Raw genomic sequence first — 26,568 nt, forward strand, 5'->3', positions numbered from 1 at the left:
TTCCTTTTGTTAATACTTTTTCCTTCCTGATACTTGTTTTAACTTTCAGGTACTCTGCTGGCCGATGGCAGTGGTACCAATAAACTGCAAAGGAAACGCAAAGACACAAATGTGTGATTCAAAACAATCACGTTTTTCTCTCCCATGTGTACTTATGAGTGGGATGTTGATTATAAAAGTTTTTTTTTCTTTACCCTAAACAGTAAACAACGGTTTATAGTACATTTCCCCCACGCATTTGTGGCTTTCATTGTGGTTCCTTCCCTTCCACCCCCAAAATTTGCTGGAATGTACAAATAACCTGAATAAAGCAATGGATTTTATCTTGCTGGGCGGGGGTTGGGCAAACAAAAACCTTGAACTCACAACCCTGAGATTGAAAGTCACATGCTCTGCTGACTGAGCCAGCCAGGCACTCCATAATAGGATTCTTAAAAGTCAGTAATACATGGGGAGGTGGGTAGGGGGTTGGGATAACTGGGTGACAGGCCTTAAGGAGGGCCCCTGATGTGATGAGCACTTGGTGTTATATGCAACTGATGAATTACTGAACTCTACATCTGAAACTAATGTTGTATTATATGTTGGTTAATTGAATTTAAATAAAAAATAAATCAGTAATACATATACTTATATATTGCTATGGACTGTATTATGTCCTTCTAAAATTCATATGGTGAAGCCTTAACCCCCAATATGACTATTTTGGATGTAACATCTTTAGGAGGTAATTAAGTATAAATGAGGTATAAGGGTGTGGCTCTACTAATAAAATTGGACAGCCCTAAAAAAAAGGGAAGTAAGATCACTCTCCCTTCCTGCTCCCTAGCAGGAAAAGGCCATGTGAGCACACAACAAAATAGCAGCCATGTACAAGTCAAGAGAAGAGACCTCAGAATGAAACCTACCTTCCAGCTCCTTGGTCTTGGACTTTCCAGCGTCCAGAACTGTGAGAAGTAAATTTCTGTTAAGCCACCCAGCCTATGGTATTTTGTTATGGCAGCCCAGGCTTAGGCATACACACACACACACACACACACACACACACACACACAAGCAGTTGAAAGGTGCACAAATAATTGTAAGAAATGTTAAAGAATTCCAAGTGCTATAAAAATATAGAGTAAATGATATGTGAGGAGTGCAGTACAGGTGGCATTTTAGGTAATCCAGGCCATAGATCATAAGGACCTGAATTTGGGCAGTGACCTTAGAAAAAGCCAACATGGCTTCAAGAGGGCAACATTTGACTTGTCAGCTACAACTGACCAGCACCTGGACAGCTCATGGATGCTGGATATTTCTCCTGAATGTATGTAAAACATCCCACTTACTCCCCTGAGTTTTAGTTTGTTCCTCTGATCATCCTCTATCCTATTGCCAGAGCATATGTTCTAAATCTCATGATGTCGCATTTCTGCTTATAATTGTATCACGATTGCCTGGATATCAAGGTCAAGTTCAGATCTCCTCCTTAACACATTTGCCTGCCTCTCTCTCTCTCTTTTTTTTAAAGATCTTATTTATTTATTTGACAGACAAAGATCACAAGTAGGCAGAGAGGGAGGGAGGGGAAGCAGGCTCCCCAATGAGCGGAGAGCCCCATGTAGGGCTCGATCCCAGGACACTGGAATCATGACCTCGGAATCATGACCCCAGCGGAAGGCAGAGGCTTTAACCCACTGAGTCACACAGGCGCCCCTGCCTGCCTCTCTATGTCAGATCTTTTCAGTCCACTTCTCCCAGTCCCACGCCTATCCCAAACATGCACATCTCTTCATCCTGGTCATACTAGGCTACTTTCTTTACTTTGTCCTGTTGCTTCACGAACTTTTCTGTTGCTGTGTCTGGAAATCTCTCCTCTGTTTAGCCAACATCTCCTTGTTCTTTAAAATTTAGGGCCAGAATTACTTTTTCAAAGAAATCTTCCCAGACCCTTTCTGATTTAGGTCCCCTCCTCTGTGCTCTCTGTGATTAACTTGGCCTCTGCATATTACATTGTGCATATTACACAAGTTCTGTGCTGTGGTATTGATTTACTTGTCTGTCTTCCCCACAGTCTGTGGCATATTCATTCTTTTTATCCTCCATGCCAAATATGGAGCCTTTCGCATAGTAGGTCTCATCAAGTACATATTGGAAGAATTAATTTTTTTAAAAAGATTCATTTATTAGAGCGAGAGCGAGAGCGCGCAAGCGCACGCAGGAGCATGAGCAGGGGAGGGGTAGAGGCAGAGGAAGAAGCAAGCTGCCTGCTGGGCAGGGAGCCCCACGCGGAGCTCCATCCCAGGACCCTGGGATCATGACCTGAGCCCAAGGCAGCCGCTTAAGAAACTGAGCCACCCAGGTGCCTCAGAAGACTTAATTTTGTAAGTAGAACCACAGGGCTTAGTGAGCCCCTGGAGGAAAACAGCAAAGAAAACATTTCTGAGGCTTAAGAAGCGGACGTTTTGCGGCTTGGACATTGACGGGGAGGACCACCTGGGAGCCGGAATAGAGAGAAAAATTGCTCTGCCTGCCTCTCTTCTCAGCTTACACAGCCAATCAGAGAGCCGGACAGGTGAAACTGAAACAAGAAAAACTACAGTTCCCGTCATACCTCAAGAAACCACTCTCGGTTTCTTCTCTTTGTCACCGCCTCTTCCCTACGGAAGTGAAAGGAGCACTTCCGGGTTTGGCAATAATCTGCGCTCGGCGGCGGCGTTAGTTCGGCCCTGTTGGGTCTTGCTCAGAAGCTCCGCCTCTCCCCGGTTTTTCTAGAAATCCGGCTTTGATCTTGGTGGTGTCGTACAGGTATTTCCCTGCCACTTCGGGTGCTCTCGAGGCAGTGCTCTCCGGAGCGGGAGAGACTTTCCTGTTGAGGTTTGGAGTTCCCGTAGGGCGCGGCGGGCTTGTGGTACGGGACAAGGAAACCGGTTACCGGAATCGCGGCTCCGTGCTGACATCCCCTTTTTTCCCTTCCCGATTTCAGCGTCCCAGACGCGCGTGTGGGTCTCCCATGGCGGATACGGCCCCGAACAGCCCCCAAGGGGCGGGCGCAGTGGTAAGTGAGCGAGCAGGGTCTTCTCTCTTGATTTACTGGAGTTAGGAGGGAACGGGAGGTGTCGCCAAGACTGTTCGGAGACGTTCCACGTCAGTGCTACAAGGGACTGGGATTAGTGATTGAGGTGGGGGTAGCGTAGCGAGGAGAGATCTTGAGCAGAGATGTAGAGGAAGCTACAAGTTTTCTGTTTCTTAAGCCACTGTGGGCCGGGCTGGAGCAGGTGGCTCTTAGCCGTATGCCAGGGAAATCGGGCCTTCTTACTCCCCCCCCCCCCGCCAGTTTCTAATTGTCTTAGGTTCCAAGGTTGAACATGCCAGCCGAGGTGGTGCCGCGACATAGGCCTCATTCCGCACACGCGTGCTAGCGGAGAACGTCTCTGCCCGTTTTATGGCATTATATGGAAATTACGCAGTGGGGGAAGCGCAGTCTTTTGTTTTTTGTTTTGTGTTTTTTTGTTTGTTTTTCTTTTCGTCATTTTGCCCTCCTTTACGAAGAGAGATAATAGGTTTCTGTAAATATTTTATTCTTTTAAAAAAAAAAATATTTGAGAGAGAGGCAGAGAGAGTGACAGAGAGCACTAGCGGGAGGAGAGGGGGAAGCAGGCTCTTGATCAGGGAGCCCGCTGTGGGGCTCCATCCCAGGACCCTGAGATCCTAACCTGAGCTAAAGGCAACTGCTTAACCGACCGAGCCACTCAGGCGCCCCTAAATATTTTATTGTTAACGTGCAGATCTGCTTACTAGTAAGTTGTAGCTAAAGCATTGTTGCTCTCTAATTTTAAACACTATGAATATATGTTTTTTCCCCATTTAAACATTTTTTCCACTTGAAACATTTTACGGTATTTCCATTTATAGACACAGTTTTCTTTTTCATTTTGTTGAACCCTTTGAGAATTATTTGCATACACGATGGCTAATTCATAAATACTTAAGTATTGTTCAATACCACAATGCAGTCATCGCTGCAATTTTTGCAGTTAAATTTCACTGATACATGTTATTATCTGATTTATAATCCATATTCAGATTTCCCCATTGCCTGTTAAAGCTGCTTCCTCCTCATCCAGGATTTAGTCCAAGCAAGCATTTTGCCTTTACTGGCATTAAGTCTCTTTAGTCTAGAATAGTTCCTTTTGCCTTCTTTGTATCATTTTTGACTCTCAAGAGTTCAGACTTGTTTTGCTTCTCAAACTGAAGTTGCTTATTTTCTTTCCCTTTATAACTAGATTCAAGTTGAATATTTTGGTAGCAATATTACATAAGTGATATTCGGTCATTTTCCGTGCATTATATATATTTCAGGAAACATTTTATGTTAATTTATGTCATCATTGGAGATAAGTTTGATTATTTGGTTCAGGTGGTATCCAGCAGACTCTCCACTGTAAAGATACCTTTCTGTGGCATGATGCTTTGAGATTGTGTGAATAGTTTTTCACCTCAGTAGGTTTTCACCAACGTTCATTGATTTTTTTTTTTTTTGCCCAAACTATTTATAACGTGACTGGATTGTTGACTCTTAAAGTGTAAACCAGGGGTGCCTGGGTGGCTTACTCTTTCATTGTCTGCCTTAGGCTCAGGTCATAATCCCAGGGTCCTGGGATCAAATCCTTACATTGGGCTCCCTTGCTCAGCAGGAGGCCTGCTTCTCCCTCTCCCACTCCCCCTGCTTCTGTTCCCTGTCTCGCTGTGTCTCTCTCTTTTATTATAAATAAAATATTATAATATTTAAAATAAATATTTAAAAAATAAATATTTTTAATTTAAATATTTAAAAAATAAAAAAGAATAAACCAATACACTTTTTAAAGCCTTTTTTATTGTGTACTAAAATGCAGATACATAAAGGTGTACAAAATAAAATGAACAGATAAGTGATTTATTACAAAATAACCACCCAAAACCAAATAGATTTCATTTTATTTTATTTTAAAAAATATTTATTTTTATAAAGATTGATTTATTTTAGAGAGGGAGAGAAACTTAAGCAGACTCTGCTGAAATCAGAGCCCAGCTTCAGGCTTGAGCCTGGGATCATGACCTGAGCGGAAACTGAGAGTCGGAGGCTTAACCCACTGCGCCACGCAGGCACCCCAAAAAGATTTATTTTTAAATTTTTTAAAAGATTTTATTTATTTGAGAGAGAACAAGCAGAAGCAGGGGGAATGGCAAGTAGGGGAGAAGCGGGCTCTGTGAGCAAGGAGGGGGTCATGGGGCTCTATCCCAGGACCTTGGGACCATGACGTGAGCTGAGGGCAGCTGCTTAACTGATTGAGCTACCCAGGTGCCCCAAACATTTTATTTTTAAGCAATCTTTTTACCCAGTGTGGGGCTTGAACACGCAACTGTGAGATCAGGAGTTGCATGCTCCATTGACTGAGCCAGCCGGATGCCCCTAAGCTTAAATTTCAAAGAACATGTTCTAGAATTTCAGACTATAGTGTAAATTTCTGAATTTTCTAGAGAACCTGAGTACTGTAAGCTAGATTCATTCTTCCACTTGACTGTGGGTGATCATTTAAATTTAGAGAAGTCACAGTGTAGTAGGTTTGGATACAATAAACTAGGCATATTTCCAAAATTACCTGCATATCGTTAAAAAGACATGCAGTGAAACATCTTCGGATTTTAAAATGTACTTGGATTTTTCCAAAAGGTTTTTGTATCTTTTTTTAAAAATTATTATTACAGATTTATTTGAGACGGGGACAGAGCCTGAGTGGGGGGAGGGGTAGGGAGAGGGACAGGCAGACTCCCCACTGAGCAGGGAGCCCTGTGTGGGACCCTGTCCCAGGACTCCCTGATCATGACCTAAACTGAAGGCAGACGCTTAACCAACTGAGCCACCCAGCCACCTGGTTTTTGTAACTTTCAAAAGATAATTAAGTTAGATTGCTTAGAGTGTGTTTTAGACTCCGTGTTAAGATTCATTTGTGAGTTTTTTTTTGTTTTTTGTTTTAAAGATTTTATTCATTTATTTGACAGAGAGAGAGAGAGATCACAAGTAGGCAGAGAGGCAGGCAGAGAGAGGGAGAAGCAGGTTCACTGCTGAGCAGAGAGCCCGATGCGGGGCTCGATCCCAGGACCCTGAGATCATGACCTGAGCTGAAGGCAGAGGCTTAACCCACTGAGCCACCCAGGTGCCCCTCATTAGTGAGTTTTGAAATCCCTTTAGTGAAAACACTATTTCTAAACATTAAATAGAGTACAAACCACCAAAATCCATTACACATTGGGAAGGTACTGTTTTGTGAAACTTCTTTGTAGAAGTTTATATATCCATGTGTGTTTGTATTGGACTTTGATGTAAAAATTATTAACGTAGATTCTATCAGAAAACATAAAAGCCACTTTAGGATTTGAATACAAGACACATTTTGAAGAGAAAACAGATTATAAGTGATTCTGTTAGTGTTAATAGCTCCATCCTTGGCAAACAGAGCAAGGGCAAAGATAGAATGAGAAAACATGGAGAATCAAGTGGGTTATGGGAGTTGAATTTAGGGCCACTGAAATAGGGTAAGATGTATGGGGCAGCTTCCAAGGGGATGAAGAAAGTCATAAAATTGAAGAGGCAGGGACTCTTTAACATTTGACAGCTATATTTTGAACCCTGAGAGTAGGTCGGGCCCTTGTGTTTATGTAAGCAAATTATTATGAGTTAGGTAGTGAATGAGTGTTCCCATGGTTTTACGTTTCTCCTTTGTAAGGTTTATTTAATCCAAATTGGCTTTGTGTGATGCCTTTTTACTCAGCTCTGAAACCTGTCTATTTGAATTTGAGATTTCTAAGAATAGGCATTATGGTTCCCTTGAGAGCAATTAGTCCTTATTTAACGTTCTTCTAAAATAGATGAAGCCAGTATTACAACTGTTGAAGGAATACAGACAATTGTAGTTAAATTTCTGTTGCAATGATTTCTTTCTTCTTAGCCTTTATTTTTTTGAATATCAGCTGGTATTTTTCTGTTTCAGTGTTTCTGCCGCTTTCTGAATCAGAACTATAGGGTGTTCAGAGGTGTCGCTGAGCGGATAGGTGAAACAGTTGCCTTAGGAGTTTTCACAATTTAATGATCTTAAGTAATCTCTGCAGGGTTGTTAAAACATTTTGAATATGGAAAGATAATTTGCAGGCTTAGTTACTACAGTATTTTTCTTTTTAAATTTAGCAATTCATGATGGCCAATAAACTGGACACGGCGATGTGGCTTTCTCGCTTGTTCACAGTTTACTGCTCTGCTCTGTTTGTCCTGCCTGTTCTTGGGTATGTATTACACAGATTTTCTGCCTTTGATACTCAGTTGTTGGGTGGGTTTTTTCGGACTGCCTTTTATGTGGCGGGCTTGTTAAATTGCAAGAGGTTCTGGGGCGGATCAAACACAGGTCTCATGCTTTGGGTGCTAATAACTCAGTAATAGCACCAACTGGAGGGATGTCTTAGGTCCCATGCTTTGTGAAAGCAAATGTTTTTTTCATTTTTGATTTTTGCACTTAAAGATGACTGCTTTATACAATTCACTTGGGCAGATCTATGAAGGGATGCTTCTAAGAAGGTATAATAGGTTCAAGTAGTTCTTTTCTATTGACAAGTAAGAGATTTAGGGGTTGTGCAATTATGATGCAATCCACAAAGGAGGAGGAGACCTGCTGGTTGGTATGTCTCATGATAACCTCTCCTCTGGTAATTTGCAGGTTGCACGAAGCTGCGAGCTTTTATCAGCGTGCTTTACTGGCAAATGCTCTTACCAGTGCTCTGAGGCTGCACCAAAGATTACCACATTTCCAGTTAAGCAGAGCATTCCTTGCCCAGGCTTTACTAGAAGACAGCTGCCACTACCTGCTGTACTCACTCATCTTTGTCAATTCCTACCCTGTTACAAGTATCCTTTTTGTGCCTTTTTGACAAGAAGTCACCTACCGAGCGTATAGGAGATCTCTTCTGATTATTTTTGGCAATAGGAGGGGTTCAGCGATGAGGGCTTCCATGAACCTAGGTTAGTTGGTTTGTTGACACTTAATTTGAATAAAGATACATTTAGTGTAAGAGTTTCTGATTCTGACATGTGAAATCTAAATTTGAAGAGCAAGCTGGGAATTTTAAATTTTCTATCTTTGTTCTTGCCTCTTGTAAGCTTCTCTATTAGCAATAGGTATTTCAAATTTCAGATTCAAAGCACAGGACTATGGAGGGCTTATTTTAGTATTTACATTTTTTTTTCCATTTAATTCACATCTTTGGAAAATTGTCCATATGTCTTGCTTTAAAAAAAGAGAAATCCTCAGCTCTTTGAACTCCTAGTGAACTAGAAACAAATGGAAATTCAAGAAATATTTAAGCAGAAAACTGTATAATAAATACAATAAAAATTTAGTATTTATTGTGGATAGAGTAGAAAATAAGGACACGTATAATCTTTGGAGCTAATGAGAATGAAATAACTCATTTGGAATTGTATGTTTACACATTTCGAAAGTGTGTTGGGTGAGAATAGGTTTACTCAAAAGGCTGGGGAGGGTTGGGAATGAGTGCTGCAGTTTAATATGTTCGGGAAGCTCTAGATTAAACAGTTTTAAGTGGATTTCTTTACTACAGGACTTTTGATGTGCTAATGTGCACTGTGAGGCAAAGGGTGACTGGAGTTTCTCAGTCATTTTTAATAGTCTGTCCCCACTATGGTTCCTCTGTCCCTCCAGAAAGTATTTTGTGCTTTAAGTGCTGCTCTTAAGAGTTTTTAAATGTTTGATATATTCTGATAAATTCATAAGACACATACATGTGTCTACATAACTATACCTAATGGAAAACACAATAAAATCTGTCTCCAGGGCTAAATATTACCTATTTAGATAATACTTTCTATGATTGTGAAGTACCAAATTTTAAATAGATTTTTTAAAAGTCTTAAGGAAAAGAGAGTAGGTAACTGAAATATTTTGAGTACCTATTTTGTCAGTGCATATGAACTTGACATACTTAATCCTTGCAACACTGAAAAAAATCATAGTGAGCATCATATATATATATATTTTTTTCTTTTTTTTAAGATTTTATTTTTTAGAGCACCGGCGGAGGTAGAGAGGGAGGGGGAGAAACAGACTTCCCACTAAGCAGGGAGCCAGATGTGGGGCTCCTTGATCCCAGGACCCTGAGATCATGACCTGAGCAGAAGGCAAAGGCTTAACTGACTAAGCAGACCCAGATGTCCTGAGCATCATATTGATGAGGACACTGAGGCTCAAGGGGTTTCAAATAACTTGCCTGACATCACACTGGCAAGTACATAGTAATGCTGACAAGGTCTTTCTGACTTAAAAGGTCTACCTAATTTACAGTTAACGTATGCGTAACTTTTTTTTTTTTTTTAAGATTTTATTTTTTTGACAGAGGGAGAGATCACAAAGAGGCAGAGAGGCAGGCAGAGAGAGAGGGAAGCAGGCTCCCTGCTGAGCAGAGAGCTGGATGCCGGGCTCAATCCCAGGACCCTGAGACCATGACCTAAGCCGAAGGCAGAGGCTTAATCTGCTGAACTGCCCAGGCGTCCCTGCGTAACACTTTAATATAGTTTTGAAATCTTTCTGTCTGTGCCTGGACAAAGCCAGTCTACACAGCAGGTGGTCACTAAGTTTTGTTGAGTGAATCCTGAGTTGATGTCCAATGAGGCTCATGACCAATTAAGACAACCTCTTTGTCTTTTCTCTGCAATTGGTTATTTACTAGCCCCTCTCTTTGGAAGTGTTGAAGAGTAAGGATTTCGTGTTCCTTTAATTATTACATTAGAGGTTGGAGAGTGGTGAGCAATAGGAAGAGCCTAAACTAGTAACTGGCAAGAAATACTAATTTGATTCTTAAAGTAGTTGAGTATTAGGTTAGTGAATAAAGGTGAGTCCCAAGTCATATTACAAAGTTGTGTTCTGATCTTTGGTCTTTATTTATTTATTTATTTAATTTATTTATTTTTAAAGATTTTATTTATTTATTTGACAGACAGAGATCACAAGTAGGCAGAGAGGCAGGCAGTGAGAAAGAGGAGGAAGCAGGCTCCCTGCTGAGCAGAGAGCCTGATGCGGGGCTCCATCCCAGGACACTGGGATCATGACCTGAGCTGAAGGCAGAGGCTTTAACCCACTGAGCCACCCAGGCGCCCCTCTGATCTTTGGTCTTAAAAAGGTGATGCTGTCCTTGCTCTAATGATGATAGGTACTTAGAGTTTAACTTTGTAGATTTTTCACCCTTTACATTTTCTAGATAGTTTAAAAGTGACAATGAAAGCTAAGATTATGAATCTCTTTTTTAAAAAGATTTTATTTATTTATTTGACAGATCACAAGTAGGCAGAGAGAGAGGGGGAAGCAGGCTCCCTGCTGAGCAGAGAGCCTGATGCGGGGCTCGATGCGGGGCTCGATCCCAGGACCCTGAGATCATGATGTGAGCTGAAGGCAGAGGCTTAACCCACTGAGCCACCCAGGCGCCCCAAGATTATGAATCTCTTATCAAGGATTTGTGAACTATAGAATGTTAGTGATAAAAAACTCATTAGAAATCTGTAGTTTTTTGGGTAATATTTATTTGAGAGAGAGCACACTAGCAGGATTGGGGGGCGGGAAGAGGGAGAGAGAAATCTCCATCAGACTCCCTGCTGAGCTTGGAGGCCTGCTGAGCACAGAGACAGACCCGAGTCGGGGCTCCATCCCATGCCCCAAAATCATGACTTGAGCTGAAATCAGGACTTGGATGCTTAACTCACTGAGCTACCCAGGCACTCCTCCCACCCCGCCCTTTTAAAAAAAAAATTACTTCTTTGAGAGGGAGAGGGAAATGAAAGGGGGAGAGGGAGAGAAATCTGTAGCTTTGATGAAACTTAGCCTAGGATATGAAGTTAGTGTCAGAGCCATGATTGGAACCCAGATATCTTTTTTTTTTTTTAATTTTATTTTTTATAAACATATAATATATTTTTATCCCCAGGGGTACAGGTCTGTGAATCGCCAGGTTTACATACTTCACAGCACTCACCATAGCACATACCCTCCCCAATGTCCATAACCCCATCCCCCTCCCCCCATCAACCCTCAGTTTGTTTTGTGAGATTAAGAGTCACTTATGGTTTGTCTCCCTCCCAATCCCATCTTGTTTCATTTACTCTTCTCCTACCCCCTTAACACCCCATGTTGCATCTCCTCTCCCTCATATCAGGGAGATCATATGATAGGTGTCTTTCTCCGATTGACTTATTTCGCTAAACATGATACCCTCTAGTTCCATCCACGTCGTCGCAAATGGCAAGATTTCATTTCTTTTGATGGCTGCATAGTATTCCATTGTGTATATATACCACATCTTCTTTATCCATTCATCTGTTGATGGACATCTAGGTTCTTTCCATAGTTTGGCTATTGTAGACATTGCTGCTATAAACATTCGGGTGCACGTGCCCCTTCGGATCACTACCTTTGTATCTTTAGGGTAAATACCCAGCAGTGCAATTGCTGGGTCATAGGGTAGTTCTATTTTCAACATTTTGAGGACCCTCCATGCTGTTTTCCAGAGTGGTTGCACCAGCTTGCATTCCCACCAACAGTGTAGGAGGGGAACCCAGATAATCTTGACTGTCCTTTCAGGGTTCTGTTTTCATTACCTGCATTGCTTCTACTGAATCAAGGCTTCAAGTTAGGATATGTGTCAAGGTTTAAATTAACTATTTAAGAAGCAACAGAATTTTACAGTGGCCTTGGAGAGGAGAGGCTTGTAGCTTTCATCAGTTTCAGAGTGATCTGTGATTAAAAAGTGTGAAACTATATATACATGGTCTCTACTGAGGAAATTGGCATTTTACTTAATTCTTGTTAGTGTCAGGGAAGAATTGGTCGAGATATCAACTTGGAGAACTATATTAGGTAGGATTTTTCTAATCCTTGCGTATAATAGGTCACTGTCTTGCTTGCCAGTTGGAATTAGGCATTTTTGGATCCTAATGAGTTATGGTGGTAATGGATTTGGAACTCCTTGTGTTACAATAATCACCATTTTCCATCACACCTAAGCTTTCATTTAGTGTAGATAAATATAATGGTTCATTTCTTAGAAACTGCATGTACTTTTTCTTTTTCCCCAAATGAGGGTAATGTAAACATTTTTTGATTTTTTTTTTTTTCTTAAATAAGTAAACTCTACACCCAACATCAGGCTTGTACTTATAACCTTGAGATCAGGTCGCATGCTCTGTTGACTGAGCCATCCAGGCACCCCAAAAACTGCAAAAACCTTTTTTTTTTTTTTTAAGATTTTATTTATATATTTGACAGACAGAGATCACAAGTAGGCAGAGAGGTAGGCAGAGAGAGAGAGGGAAGGAGGCTCCCTGCTGAGCGGAGAGCCCAATGTGGGGCTCAATCCCAGGACCCTGAGATCACGACCTGAGCCGAAGGCAGAGGCTTTAACCCACTGAGCCACCCAGGTGCCCCTGCACATACTTTTAGGACATGTATTTTGCCATTCATAATGAACTAACAGTTTGTATCATTTTATGAAATTACTTGACAAGTTTTGTTGTTCTTATTAGCAGCCTGGCAGAAATTGGAGTAAATAGGGTCTTTTGAGTAATTTTCGTTATTCAAAAAGCTGAATGAGAATTGCATATTTATCCATGACATAAAGCCAAACAGTTGAACTCAAATTGTGTCTGTAATTAAACTGATGAGACTCTCAATTAACTGTACTACACAAACCCAAATACACACACACACACACACACACACACATATGATTTTTATTTGTACAGATTGAGAACACATGAACTGTACAAGCAAGTTAGGTACAGTATCTTGAAATAATGGAGATCTTGTAGGAAAGAAATAATGAAAGATCTTTAGTTGAGGAAAATTGGGGAAGTACTATTTGCAAGCTTTTTTTTTTTTTTTTTTTAATTTTTATTTTTTTACATAAACTCTGCTTCCAGTGTGGGGCTTGACCTAATCATCTCGAGATCCAGTACCACCCCAAGATGGAGTCCTGTGCTCTACTGACTATGCCAGCCGAGGCACCCCTGAGGAAGTACTTTTTAAACCATTACCCCAGACTCTTTACTGAGCAGTTTTGATGAGGAAAGCAGGACCAAAGACTGCTTTATATTTGAAGGCCAAATTATTCAGGCCAAGATGGCCATTTTGGGGTTAAGTGGTAATATTTTGAGGTGGCCTGAATTTTGATAGAATTTAGCAAATGTTCATAATATTTTATTATCTAATAGAAAAGAAAAAAACTTTTCACTGTTTTCTTAATGAAAAAACTGAGCTTTAGAAAATGAAATTGTTTATAGGTAGAAAAAAAACTTCATTTGGTTCCAAAGTAAAACAACAGAAGCCATCACTGAAGTCCTTCTAGCAGATACTGGTTCAGATCTATATTGGGCATGATACATAGCCTGTTTTACAAAGTACTTGATAATGTTAAACATTTTCCTTAATTGTTTTCTCCAGTGAGTATTTTCCCAGTCTTGTTATTCTCTTTGCTTCATGCTGCCACATACACGAAAAAGGTCCTTGATGTAAGTAAAGCTCTGCCATTTTTTTTAACTCCTGCGTTGCAGATTGTTGACATGAATTTGAGTTCTAAGACATTTTGCTATTTGTCAGGAAAGTTTCCTTCAATCCATGCAAACTTGTTGTGAATTATTAGTCATTTGAAAGTCTTAAGTTTGAAATTTTTTATTTAAGTTTCACAAAATACACTTTATAGGTAAAGGATTATATTGCAGAATACCCCCAGTCCCCAGAGAATTTCTGAAATTTGAAATAGATCTTTTTTTTTAAAAAATCATTTAGGTTTGGTAAGTTGTCAGAGATCTCTTGTTCTGTCATTGCTTAATTTTAACATACCAGGTAAGTAGAGTGTACTGAATTTCTTTCACTTTAGTGTTCAGAACTGCTGCTTTCTGAAAATATTTTCTTATTCCTAGGTTTGAACAGGAAACATCATTAAGTGTGCCAGGCAGATTGACTGCATATGCACTGACAGTTGAATTTAAATATCTAAATGTTTGACTTATGTTGGCCTCTTTCTTTATTCATACAGTTCTTTGGTCACAGCAGTAATTGGATACTGTAATTTATTTAGCTAAGGACTCACAAATATCTTAACTGTATTACTAGGTAGTTTGTTATGGTAAGGTTGAAATAACCACTATTTTTTTGTGAAATAATCCAGTCTTTTTAAAAAAAAAAAAAGCATGGAAATTACTTACTAAAGTTGTCTTATTTTTCAAATACACAAAATCCAGCAAAGCAGGAAAATATACACTAACATTTACATTATTTTGTAAACTTTTATAGTACCATTTCCAAAATGTCTTTTAGTTGTATTACCTGTTGGATATGCTGTTTGTCTAAAGAAGGAAGATATTTGAGTAATCAAAAGTGCTTCATTATTTCTGATATTGTTTTCTTATGTTTTAGGCGAAGGGTTCAAATAGTTTACCTCTGCTGAGATCTATCTTGGATAAATTAAGCGCTAATCAACAAAATATTCTGAAATTTATTGCTTGTAATGAAATATTCTTGATGCCTGCTACAGTTTTTATGCTTTTTAGGTAAGAATAAAAATACATTTGTTTTGGGAGGCAGATGACTAAGTGAATGTAATAAAGGTATTAACTCATTTCATCTTGCTTTTAAATCTGTTAGATACTGATATGCAGAGCTAGCTTGATCTTAGCAGCCATTTTTCATTGTATCGTAGAGAACCTGAGATGTTATGGTAAACCTAGGAACTTGCTTATTTATCATTCCTTATGATTTACCATTTACCATTTTGAAAATTTATTTGAGAATTGCTGCCTTTGAAAGAATCTTAGGAAGCCTCATTTAATGTATCTGCCATTATTTAGATGGTTTTTCTTTCAGAAAAATTACGGTCTGATATTGATAGCTGCCTATTATCACCTCCGTGTTTTGTTTGTATCTTTTTTTTTTTTTTTTTAAGATTTTATTTGAGAGAGAAAGATACAGCGAGACAAAGCACTAGAGGGGAGGGGAGCATGAGCTGGGAGGAGAGGGAGAAGCAGGCTCCTTGCTGAGCAGGGAGCCTGACTTGGGACTCAATCCCAGGACCCTGGGATCCTGACCTGAGCTGAAGGTAGATGCTTAACCAACTGAGCCACCAAGGCGTCCCTTAATTGTTCTTAATTATAGAAGTAAGGCATGAATAAAAGAAAGCTATCCTGTTAGAAATTAAAACATCAGGCTAGTATTGACCCTCCCCATCAAGATTCTTGGATTTAAGATTTAAAACCTCATTTCTAGGGAGATGGGTGGGAGAATGGGTAAAAAAGATGATGGGGATTAAGGAGTGTGCTTGTGATGAGCACTGGGTGATTAAAATGAAAACTTAACCAGAAAAAAAGAAGAAAACGGAGGAGCATACGCTTTGGTTACCAAGTCAAAAGTTCTTCTCTGTCTCTATTAATGTGTTTATCTTCTTTGTAGTGGAAAGAAAAAAATTACTAGCTTCAAAGCTAAATTGGAGAAAAATTCAGATCAGCAGGAAAAAAAAATAAAACTACTTTTCTGTCTGGATTATTGCTTTTTTAGTTTTTCCAATAAGAGGACATTACAGATAAAAGCTAAAATACCATTTGACTCTGAGTTGTTGCAGTTCTGTCCTCTTCTCTTATGTCTTTGTGCATGTTGCACTTTAAAAATATTTATACAGATACATAGAAAATACATACTATGGGGGCGTCTGGGTGGCTCAGTGGGTTAAAACCTCTGCCTTCGGTTCAGGTCATGATCCCAGGGTCCTGGGATTGAGCCCTGCATTGGGCTCTCTGCTCGGCAGGGAGCCTGCTCCCACCTCTCTCTGCCTGCCTCTCTGCCTACTTGTGATCTCTGTCTGTCAAATAAATAAATCTTTAAAAAAAAAATACATATGGGTTTTTTGGGTGTTTTGTTTTGTTTTAGTTTTTTATTTTGCGTCAGAAGTGCCATAATCCATCAGTTATCTGCATCTTGCTTTTTCCCACTCCTCCTGTATGTTTTCGTGCCCTATTCATGTTGATAGATACAATTCTTGTTTGTTCCATTTAATGGCCATGTAGTGTTTGGTCATTTGCTGCATTTTATTACCTGTTCCATGTTGATGGGGAAACATGTGTTTCCAAGGTTTTGTTTTTCTAAATATTGATGGATGAACATCTTTTTACTTTTTAAAAAAAAAACTTTTATTTATCTTAAATAGTCTCTACTCCCAATGTGGATCTCAAACCCTGAGATCAAGAGTTGTATGCTGCTTCGACTGAGCCCTCTTTTTACCTTTCTGCTTCTATTTTTTTGCATGTGTTTTCTCTAACCTAGAACTGATTTTGCTGAGTCTAAGCTAAGTGCATTTTATACTTAATAGACCATGCCAGACTTTAAGATGTCTGTATTTGCAGTTTTCCATGATCTCATTAACTCGAAAAACTTATTTTTTATGAAATATTTCATTTTAGTGTTCATTGCCTTAATGAGTGAGATTTTTGCATGTCTGACTCTTTAGCAGGCTGTAAGCCAGTAACAGTTTTATAGATTTCCTCATAAATGCATTCGTTCCATTCTTTTAAGTAATGTTTTTCTCTGGAAACTCCAGGATCACCACATGTTGCTCAGGCTGTAGGATCGTAAGTTAGATAATATAATCTAAATAAAGTCTGGAATGGCAGAGTGAAAAGACTTACTGGGTGTTAGAGACCTGGATTCTAGTTGATGTGATCCTTAACTTAGCCTTTTGAGCATTGATTTTTTTTTCACATTTAAAAAACTTAAGCCTTGGGGCGCCTGGGTGGCTCAGTGGGTTAAGCCTCTGCCTTCAGCTCAGGTCATGATCCCAGAGTCCTGGGATCGAGCCCCACCCACATCGGGCTTTCTGCTCAGCAGGGAGTCTGCTTCCCCCTCTCTCTGCCTGCTACTCTGCCTACTTGTGATCTCTGTCTGTCAAATAAATAAATAAAATCTTTAAAAAAAAAAAACTTGGGCGCCTGGGTGGCTCAGTGGGTTAAGCCGCTGCCTTCGGCTCAGGTCATGATCCCAGGTCCTGGGTTCGAGCCCCACATCGGGCTTTCTGCTTAGCAGGGAGCCTGCTTCCTCCTCTCTCTCTGCCTGCCTCTCTGCTTACTTGTGATTTCTCTCTGTCAAATAAATAAATAAAATCTTTAAAAAAAAAAAAAAAAAACTTAAACCTTAAACTGATTTTAATTTTCAAGATTATTGTAAAAGAGATGAGAATTTACCAGAGATACTTAAATAGAGAAATCACTTTGTTATTTAAAAGACTAACGTAAGATTATAAGCTTTCCCTCGTAGGAAAAGCTCTTGATGATTTAATGTCACTTGCATATAACACAAACTATAAAATTAAAAATAACTTGAAGTCATTATTCCTTAGATGCTCCCTCCATGATAGAAAGACAGTCTAATATTAGAAGGCTTCATTAAGTTATATTTTTCTGAGTAATGCTTCAAGCTTTCTATTTAAAAATGAAAGTAAAGTCTTTGAGTTTATCTTACATATACATGGACATGAGTGTAAAAGATAAGAGGATGAGATCTTGTAGCTTTATTCATTAGTAGAGAGCTTGTTACATAATAGTAATGCTAAGGTAAACAGGTTGAAGCTAAAAAAAAGCATGAGGGAAATTTATGTGTTGTGATGGGGATAATCCTCAAGATAAAGAAAATTTAGAAATCTGTTAAAGGGCGCCTGGGTGGCTCAGTTGGCTGAGCGGCTGCCTTCAGCTCAGGTCACGATCCCAGGTCCCGCAACGGGCTCCCTGCTCAGTGGAGAGTCTGCTTCTCCCTCTCCCTCTGCCTGCTGCTCTGCCTACTTGTGCTTTCTCTCTCTCTCTCTCAAATAAATAAATAAAATCTTAAAAAAAATTGTTTTTATTAAGAACTGTGTAGGGTGTTCCCTTTTATATTTTGGGATGTGTTTGTATATTTAAGGGCATATGAATGTTTTTTTCTGCTTCAGTTTCTTCATCTTTGAAATGGGAGTGATAATGCCACTTCCCTCTTGGAATTGTTAAATGGATTCAGTGCATTGTAAAGTGAGCACTGTATCAGTGTCAGTCATTATATGCCCTTGTGCATGTGAATTTCTGGAAAGATTAATATTAGAGACTGAGCTGTAATTCTGAGGAAGGAGCTAACTTGGATGATGGAAAATTTTTCATTGAATATTCCTTTCTGTATTTTCTTTATTTTTTTAAAATTTTTAAATTAAAAAAAATTCATTTATTTATCTGACACAGAGAGAGAGATTACAATTAGGCAGAGAGTCACGCAGAGAGAGAAGGGGAAGCAGGCTCCCCCCTGAGCAGAGAGCCTGATACGGGGCTCAATCCCAAGACCCTGAAACTATGACCTGAGCTGAAGGCAGAGGCTTAACCCACTGAGTCACCCAGGCGCCCCTGTATTTTCTTTAGTATGTGTATTTTTCAATTTGAAGAGTTAAAGATTTGTCACAGGAGTTTTTGGGGAAAGTGGATGTGACATTTAGTTTAGTGATTAGTTTGTAATCACAGATTTTTATTATGAAAGTAATATCACAGTTCAGAAGAAAAGGTAAAAATAGGGGCACCTGGGTGGCTTTACTTTACTCTCTAAAGTAAATAAATAAATCTTAAAGAAAAAAGAGTAATTTTGATTAAGACTTGATAGGTATTACCATGACCATTTTTTATTTTATTTTATTTTACTTAGAGAGGGTGCACACACATGTGCACCAAGTGAGCGGAGAGGGGCAGAGGGAGAGGGAGATAGGGAATCTTAAGCGGGTTCTATGTCCAGCACTGAGCTGGATACGGGGCTAAGTCTCAATGATCCTGAGATCATGACGTGAGCCGAATTCAAGAATTGGACGCTTAACGAACTGAGCATCCAGTCGCCCCTTCCATGACCATTTAATGAATGAAGACACACACAGGCTCCAGTTAAATTGCTTTAAGTTTTGAGAGTATACATATGAATTGATAATGTGTATTTCTTGCCCTTGTTTGTTTATTTCAGTGGCCAAGGAAGTTTGCTCCAGCCTTTTATATACTATAGATTTCTTACTCTTCGATATTCCTCTAGAAGAAATCCATATTGTCGGTAAGCTGTTGATTAGTTTAAATGTCTTACTTGTTGAGAGTATTGTGAGATACAGTATTTATAACTTGTAAGAGTTGTCTAGCTTCTTTTATATTAGAATTTAGAAGCAAGTGATATTTTTGTAAATTTAAGTTCCAGGCCTTAGTAGGATTGGTGAGGAGGTGGTTGTATTTCTTTTTACAAACTGAGACCAGATTTACCTTGGTCTCCACTAAAATAGTACTCCAGTAAAGCAGTATTCAAGTTTAAGGAATTTAAAGATGTCTAAGACATTAGTCCCAAACTCAAGGCACTCTCCTAATTGAAGAAACAAAACCATATGTCAAATAATAAGGAAATAATAGTTGAGGATGCAGTGTTCACAAACGCATGTATGATGCATTGTTATGTTTGCTTTATTGTATCAATACTGTAGTCCACAGGAAGGAGAGATTAGGAAATAAAAAGAGCCCATGAAAGTTTCACAAAACAGAGATTTTAATCTGTTCAAGAAAGATTAAAGGCTTCGAATAAGACAGAATAGGTGAAAGCATTTTAGGTAGGAAAATAGTAGGAACACAAGTTCAGAGCCAAGAGGTAACAAGCCGTATTTAAGGGGCACTGAATAGACCTGTTTGACTATACCAGGGATTCTGAATGGTAAGTGGTTACACTTAAGACTAAAAATGTATATTGGAGCCAAATCATAAAATTTCTTGAATTTCAGGATAAGAAGTTTGGAACTTATCTTTTAGATGTACGAGAATGATGGTTTGGACATGATCATATTCTTCTGGTAGTCTTGTGCAGAATAGTTTCGAGTGGAAAAATGAGGAAGCAGTAGTATTTTAATAAGTTACTATAATGTTCAGGAATGGAGGCTTCAGTGATAGAGTAAGTTATGCATGTGGATCTCAGAAGTTAGAGTAAAACTGAAAAGAATAGCTGTTTTTTTTTTTTTAAGATTTTATTTATTTATTTGACAGAGAGAGAGATCACAAGCAGGCAGAGAGGCAGGCAGAGAGAGAGGAGGAAGCAGGCTCCCTGCTGAGCAGAGAGCCCGATGCGGGGCTTGATCCCAGGACCCTGAGATCATGACCTGAGCAGAAGGCAGCGGCTTAACCCACTGAGCCACCCAGGCGCCCCAGAATAGCTGTTTTTAATAGCTTCTTGAATATGTTACTGAGAATACTAATGTTAACACAGTTTTTGTTTGCAAATTTAAAATAAATTCATTGTATAGTAGAATTCAGTCAGAAATCCAGTGAGTGTTTTATCATGATCTTTATTTTCATGAGCAAAGTAAAAAGAACTGAAATCGAATGTTGGTCCATGTTTTTTAGATTTAGGCAAGTTTTATAGTTTTAGTTTTATGGATTTAGGCAAGTTTTTAACTTTAGGCAAGTTACTTAAATTTTAATTTTTTCATTGGTAGAGGAGAAAAATCTCCTCCTGGGGATGAACTGAAGTAATAAAGTGCTTAGATTCTGTTGTGTTTCTAATACATAGATTATTTTCCTTTTTCTGTGATTCTAATTATCCTGGAGGAGCTTTTATGTTCTGTTAGACAATGTCTTTCTTACAATACTTCCTAAAATAGAGCTAGCTTCAGGCACAGTTTCTTAATGAGTCCCTAGTCAGAAATAAACTTTCGGTTTTACTTGATTCCATGAGTTTTTGCCCTTGTTTTTTATCTGGTTCGTGTATTCATTTCAGACAATATCTTCTGGTCCCCTGCCCTAGTAATCCATTTTTCATCAGCAGCTTTGTTTTTCTCTGCTTCTTTATACCCTTTTTATCTCTAATCCCATTTTTCCCACTTGCCCTTAAGTCAGATTAGCACACAGAAAAATTTAGAAGTGTCCAGTGGGATAAAAAAGGAAACAGCAGGATCTAGGTAATGCAAATATGTGCTGATAAGCATTTTCAAAGATCTCCCATAAGCACACAAAACACAGCAAAACAGTGGAAAGGAAATGGGAAATAGTTGAGCTTATAAATATTGATAAACAGCCTATAAAATTACATTTTCTGTGCTACACTTTTTTGTTAGGGATTTTGCCAGCTTGTACCATTTTTACTTAAAATATCCATTCCCATGTTAATGGTATCAGTCCTTTTTAGATGGTGAGGGTAGATTGTTCAGAGCTGCGCTGTCCAGTATGGCAATGGGCAGCCACATTTGATTTTTTTTTTTTTTTTTTTTTTTAAAGTAGGCTCCATACCCATTGTGGAGCCCAACTTGGGGCTTGAACTCACGACTCTGAGATCAAGACCTGAGCTGAGATCAAGAGTCAGATGCTTAACTGATTGAGCCACCCATGTGCCCCACATTTAACCATTGAAATAAAAACTAAAATTCATAAACTTTAGGGGCATCTGGGTGGCTAAGATGGTTGAGCATCTGCCTTTGGCTTGGGTCATGATCCCAAGTCATGGGATCAAGCCCCATGTCAGTCTCTTGCTTGGTGGGGAGTCTGCTTCTCCCTCTTCCTCTGCTTCTCTTCCTACTAGTGCTCTCTCTGTGTCAAATGAATAAATAAAATCTTAAAAAAAAAAAAAAAGAATTTGTAAACTTTAAAACCCAGTTCCTGAGTCACATTAACCAGTTTCATGCACTCAGAAGCAATGTGTGGCTGATGGTCACCCTGTTTGACAGCATATGGAGACACTTTGATTATCACTGACTGTTTATTGCCAGCGCTGCTCCAGCACTGTGACTTGGTCTAGATCATGCCAGGGACAGCCTTGAATGAAAGAACTAGCCCTGTGATTTTAGGCAAGCCATTGACCTCTTTAGGCCTCATCTGTAACCTGAGGGGTTTGCTCAGAGTATTTTTACGGTGCCATCTAGTTTTATTCACTAGTCATTTATTCAGAAGACAGTGATTGTGTGTTGGTGAAGTCTGAGTTCTGGCACATGGGTGTCTGAAAGTGCATGTTGCTGGAGTTACGGATATATATAGGGAAGTTATGAAGATCGGTGCCTCAAAGGGAAGACAGACAAGATCATGAAAGGGTTTGGAATTTATTTCAAGACAGGAAGAGCATTTGGAGTTCATAAGATGGAGGGTTTGAGAATATGATGAGATCTGATTTAGAAGTATTCCAGAAAATGCATTACATCCTCAGCAAGAGGAAGAATGGACCACTTTGGAGACTACGAGAGTAGTTCAGAGCCTGAACTAATTCTGTGTAAAATAAAAGAGATAAATTTGAAAGATTTAGCAGGCTGGAGCTTAGGGTTTGGGGAAGACTAAGATAAGGAAGCCCAACACAGGATACAGAAGGGTAGAACAGGAATTGTCTGTATGCAGGATGAGTCAGCAGATAAAGTGAAACCTCAAAAGTGAGTAATGAAAATTACTTCTGGTGGTCTGTCAAAATCTCTTGTAAATTACAGTTCAACCAACATACATGATTTTGTGTCTGTTAGCCTATACAATGTATGTGCAGTGTGTACAGTATGTTTAATAAAGAGTCCTTTGGAGGCAGCAAGCACAGTAAAAGTTCACGATGTATTTCGGGCACAAATTTGCAACACAACTGGAATATAGGGGTCGTGGCAGAGCGTGGGAGAGGAGATGAAGCAGAAAATTCGATTAAAACCAGATTCTGGAGGGCATTAGATGTTAAAGAGTTGGACTTTAAGTCTGAAGGTAGACAAGAACTGGTTTGATCAGTGGGATGATCCAACTGGGAAGTGGGCTTTCTTGAGTAACTTCTGTGCTGTCTCACTTAAATTACTCTACAGCTGACTCCATGAAGTACGTATGCCTATTTTATAAATGAGGAAAGCTCTAAGAGGCATTATGTTTAAGGCAATAGTTTTTGTTGTTGTTTTTTTTTTTAAGATTTATTTATTTGCGATGGTGTGAGAGAGCATGAGAAGGGAGAGGTTCAGCGGGAGAAGCAGACTCCCTGCTGAACGGGGAGCCTGACCCAGCCTTTGCTCAACCAGCTGAGCTACTCAGCCTCCCTAAGGCAATAATTTAAGGAAAATAGTAGGCGGGAGTGCCCATCATATATAGTTTTCACTCTGTTGCTCTCTTTTTTAGAACTAGTTGAATATACCTAAGTTAAATGTGAAAATGTGACTCTACTATAAAGATACAAATCGTCCTTTATCTCAGCCCTCGGAGATAACCATTTATTAGATGCTTTTGTTAAAGGAATTCCCCCTCGCCCCCACCTCCCCGCAAAAAACCACACAAATGTTGATTTTGAGAATTTTATTTTGTGTGTTTCCTACAGTGCATTCTAGTTATTCCTTTTACTTCAGATTCTTTACCGACTGTGGGAAATCCTTCCTTGGCATTTGTATTCTTTTTTCTTTTGTGTCTGAACGAAACTGTTTTATATTGCAGGACCTTGTTTAATGAACTGAGGATTGTTGTTGAACACGTAATAATGAAACCTGCTTGCCCACTGTTTGTGAGAAGACTTTGTCTCCAGAGTATTGCTTTTATAAGCAGACTGGCACCAACAGTTGCGTAGTTTAACATCCAGCTAAGTTATATATAGTAGAAATAAGCATTTTTAGCAGTTGGTACTTCTGCTAAGGGTTGTTAATTCCAGGTATAAAACTGACCTCAATCCAATTTACATAAACGCATCTCAATGGAAAATTTATCATTTTCCTGGCATGTTAAATCAAGCCTTTTAAAAAGTTCCCAAGAAAATTTTATTGTGCTGTGTTATTAATGGTTAAGGAAGTTTCTGTCCTGTGATCAATGTATCAGAAATTTTTTTTAAATGCTGCTGTGCCTTTATCATGAACTACATTTATTTCTCTTGTAAAAGTAGCTTTAAAATTTCTTTCAACTTAATTGGTACCCTAAATTTATATCTGGCATGATTCCATTGTAGTAATATTAACATACATGAATTCATCATATTTTGAGACAGTATTATTTTGCCATTCAGTAATTTTGGTTGATGATTTTAAAAGAAACATTTACCACTATATTTAATTTCAGATTGTTATTAAATTCATGTTCTGCTGCTTTGTTAGGATTTGTTTTGGATATACCATTTTAAGAGGAATTCTGCATGCATCTTGTATATTATGCTATGATCTTCCAAATTTTTATTTCCATAACTACTTAATGTGGCTTTGAATATTTTTTAAAAGGCTGAACTGTAAGCGTGTTAGCCAACCGAGTCACTATCTGGGGTCACTGCTGTTTCACATCAGAAAGCCTTAGTGGTTATACGGCTTTCCTTTTCGATACCCATCAAGTAACCTTTCTCAAATAGGAAACCCTTTTACAGATGTGGACACATAGATGATTAGCGTTATTGTAGTTTATAGAATTAGATTCTTGACCGCCGATTTTCTTGGTTCCTTAGGCTTGAATTTTCATAGACAGTTGCAGCAGTTCAGATGTTTTTTGAAAGGAATGTAACTGAAGATTGAGCATATCCTGTGCTTGGGTCTGTTCTGAAATAATAATGAAGATGATCCTGTAGATTACATACTTACCCATCAAATATGATTTAAAAGGTTAAATGGAAAGATTTATAGGTAAGATAATTGGTGGGGAATGGGGCTGGAAGATGAATTGTGGGGGATTGGTGTGTATTTTAATTTTTTAATGCATAGGTAAATTTGGGAGTCTTGGGTGTATTATGCAGCTGTGATTCGAATTGTATAATATGTTAAATCCTGTTTGTTGAGCTGCCCTCAACTTTATAAAATTCATTCTGATCTTTATTACTGTTGCATGGTTGGGAATGTTTAAAACACCGCAAAAGTTTTAATACACAGTGATGTAATGGTTTTTGTAACCAGTTTTCTTCTGTCTGCATGTAATTGGATTTCTCATACATTTATTGAAACTTGTCAGTAACATCAGTTTTCTTTTTGCTCAACTTTCCCATCTTTGGAAATGTGTCTACTTGATAGCTCAACTGTAGCCAACTGTTTTTGTATTTTTTTAATATTTATCTACTAAGTTAGAAAAGCAGCCTCATGCAGTACAGTTGATTGGGGTGGGTGGGTGGGTGTGTGGCTAGCCTCATTATCACTATATATGTAATATGATGGTTTTAAGAACTAATTTTCTAGAGCAATAAAGTAACTGTAATGTTAAGTAAACAATATATTATTGATTCCTAATGATGTCTTTAAAATTAAGTCTTGAATTATATCAGGAAATCTTGGCAGCTGAAGTCATACTTATTTTTAAGTTACGTGTTTTTTTGTTTTCTACAATTTTTAAAAATCGAGATAATTTTAGATTTATAGAACAGTTGCAAAAATAGAGTTCTTGTATACCTTTTACTCAGCTTCCCCTTATATTAACACCCTACATAACTATAGAGCATTTATCAGAACTAAGAAATTAGCCTTGGAACAATACTTTTAATTAAAGTATAGAACTTACTCAGATTTCACCATTTTTTCCGTTAATTTTCTTCTTGTGAGCTGTTTTTACTGATTGTCTTTTAATGACCTACGAGTGTGCCTCTGTTCTGAGTTTTTCCTCTTTAGTTTGGGAATTACTGTTGGTCAAAAAGATTTCCCTAGAGGGAATAATTTCATGTTGGTTTTGACGAAAAGAATTTTAATATTAAAACTTAAAAATGTAGAATACCCTGTGCTTTAAAAGTTGAGGCTTTTTATCACATAACAGGATTATATTTCTCATATGCTCCTGTTGGACTGTTCTTTAATGGAAGGTTTGATTTTTAAATAAAAAACTCCTTAATTCATGAAAAAGTAAATTTTACAATTTGAGCGTTACTGGATGTTTAGTTTGCATGAGCTTGTACCTAGGAATCCCATGATATGTGTATGTACAACCGGCTGATTTGACATCTGGAATTACAGTTTAATATGTACATCTATCAAATTAAAATTAAGGAAATACAGTAGCAGTATATGGAATGAATGAAGTGGAAGAAATTATAGCATAGCTGAACTTCATTTTATTTCCAAGTTTAAAAAAGTCAGCATCCAAAATACCTAATTCTTTTTTAGAAGTGCTGTAATGCTATTCTGGGACAGGTGGAAGCCTAACATAAAACCTACTTTTATTATAACAAGAATTCTTTTGTATACCTGATGCCTTGTGAATATAAGCTCTATTTAATATCAGTCCCAAACTGAAATTTCTTAAATAGTAATTTTGCTCCTGGAAGTAAGCAAGTAATTTAGGTATTTAGGAGTTTCCCTTACAGGAAAATTCAAGGCATGCTGGTATTAAACCAGAAGTTTTTATGAAAGACTTAGGAGGTCTCTTTAATAACTATGAATTGTAAAGCTGTTACAATACTTTTCTTTCTAAAAATCAAGATCAAAAATTCTGATTAGGTTTGTAAGTTTAGGACATGAATATCATTCGATGTGGAAAGGAAGATGAGTGTATATGTAGTAAGATAAGTGGAACTGAGAGGTTGTGTTTTTTTAAAGTCTGAG

General features: G+C 38.5%; 1 protein-coding gene and 1 long non-coding RNA gene across 4 annotated transcripts; one reads left to right on the top strand and one right to left on the bottom strand.

Moving 5' to 3' along the window:
* Positions 1 to 41: 41 nt before the first annotated feature.
* LOC125093674 (uncharacterized) lies at positions 42 to 2,737 on the bottom strand. Its single transcript, XR_007125314.1, has 2 exons — positions 2,600 to 2,737; positions 42 to 84 (listed from the first exon to the last, which is right to left on the bottom strand). It is a non-coding gene; the product is annotated as an uncharacterized LOC125093674 (long non-coding RNA).
* TMEM33 (transmembrane protein 33) lies at positions 2,655 to 26,330 on the top strand. Of its 3 annotated transcripts, XM_047719188.1 has the most exons (9): positions 2,655 to 2,793; positions 2,972 to 3,043; positions 7,214 to 7,308; positions 7,737 to 7,924; positions 13,521 to 13,588; positions 14,496 to 14,629; positions 19,083 to 19,166; positions 23,513 to 23,633; positions 24,498 to 26,330. In XM_047719188.1, exons 2-9 carry the CDS (start codon positions 2,999 to 3,001, stop codon positions 24,501 to 24,503), a joined length of 741 nt encoding a protein of 246 aa, XP_047575144.1. In that variant the 5' UTR covers positions 2,655 to 2,793; positions 2,972 to 2,998; the 3' UTR covers positions 24,504 to 26,330. The 3 variants fall into 3 exon arrangements, with proteins under 3 accessions (XP_047575144.1, XP_047575142.1, XP_047575143.1); XM_047719186.1 differs by having other exon boundaries at positions 2,656 to 2,793; positions 23,513 to 26,330; XM_047719187.1 differs by having other exon boundaries at positions 2,665 to 2,862; positions 23,513 to 26,330.
* Positions 26,331 to 26,568: the final 238 nt, after the last annotated feature.

Source organism: Lutra lutra, chromosome 2, assembly GCF_902655055.1.
Source record: "Lutra lutra chromosome 2, mLutLut1.2, whole genome shotgun sequence".
Lineage (NCBI taxonomy): Eukaryota > Metazoa > Chordata > Mammalia > Carnivora > Mustelidae > Lutra > Lutra lutra.

Excerpts from the sequence above, each read along its gene's own strand:
- TMEM33 (XM_047719186.1), top strand. The coding sequence starts at position 2,999 with ATGGCGGATACGGCCCCGAACAGCCCCCAAGGGGCGGGCGCAGTG. Across the intron at positions 7,925-13,520 it reads CAATTCCTACCCTGTTACAA|TGAGTATTTTCCCAGTCTTG; the intron begins GTATCCTTTTTG and ends TGTTTTCTCCAG. Across the intron at positions 13,589-14,495 it reads ACACGAAAAAGGTCCTTGAT|GCGAAGGGTTCAAATAGTTT; the intron begins GTAAGTAAAGCT and ends CTTATGTTTTAG.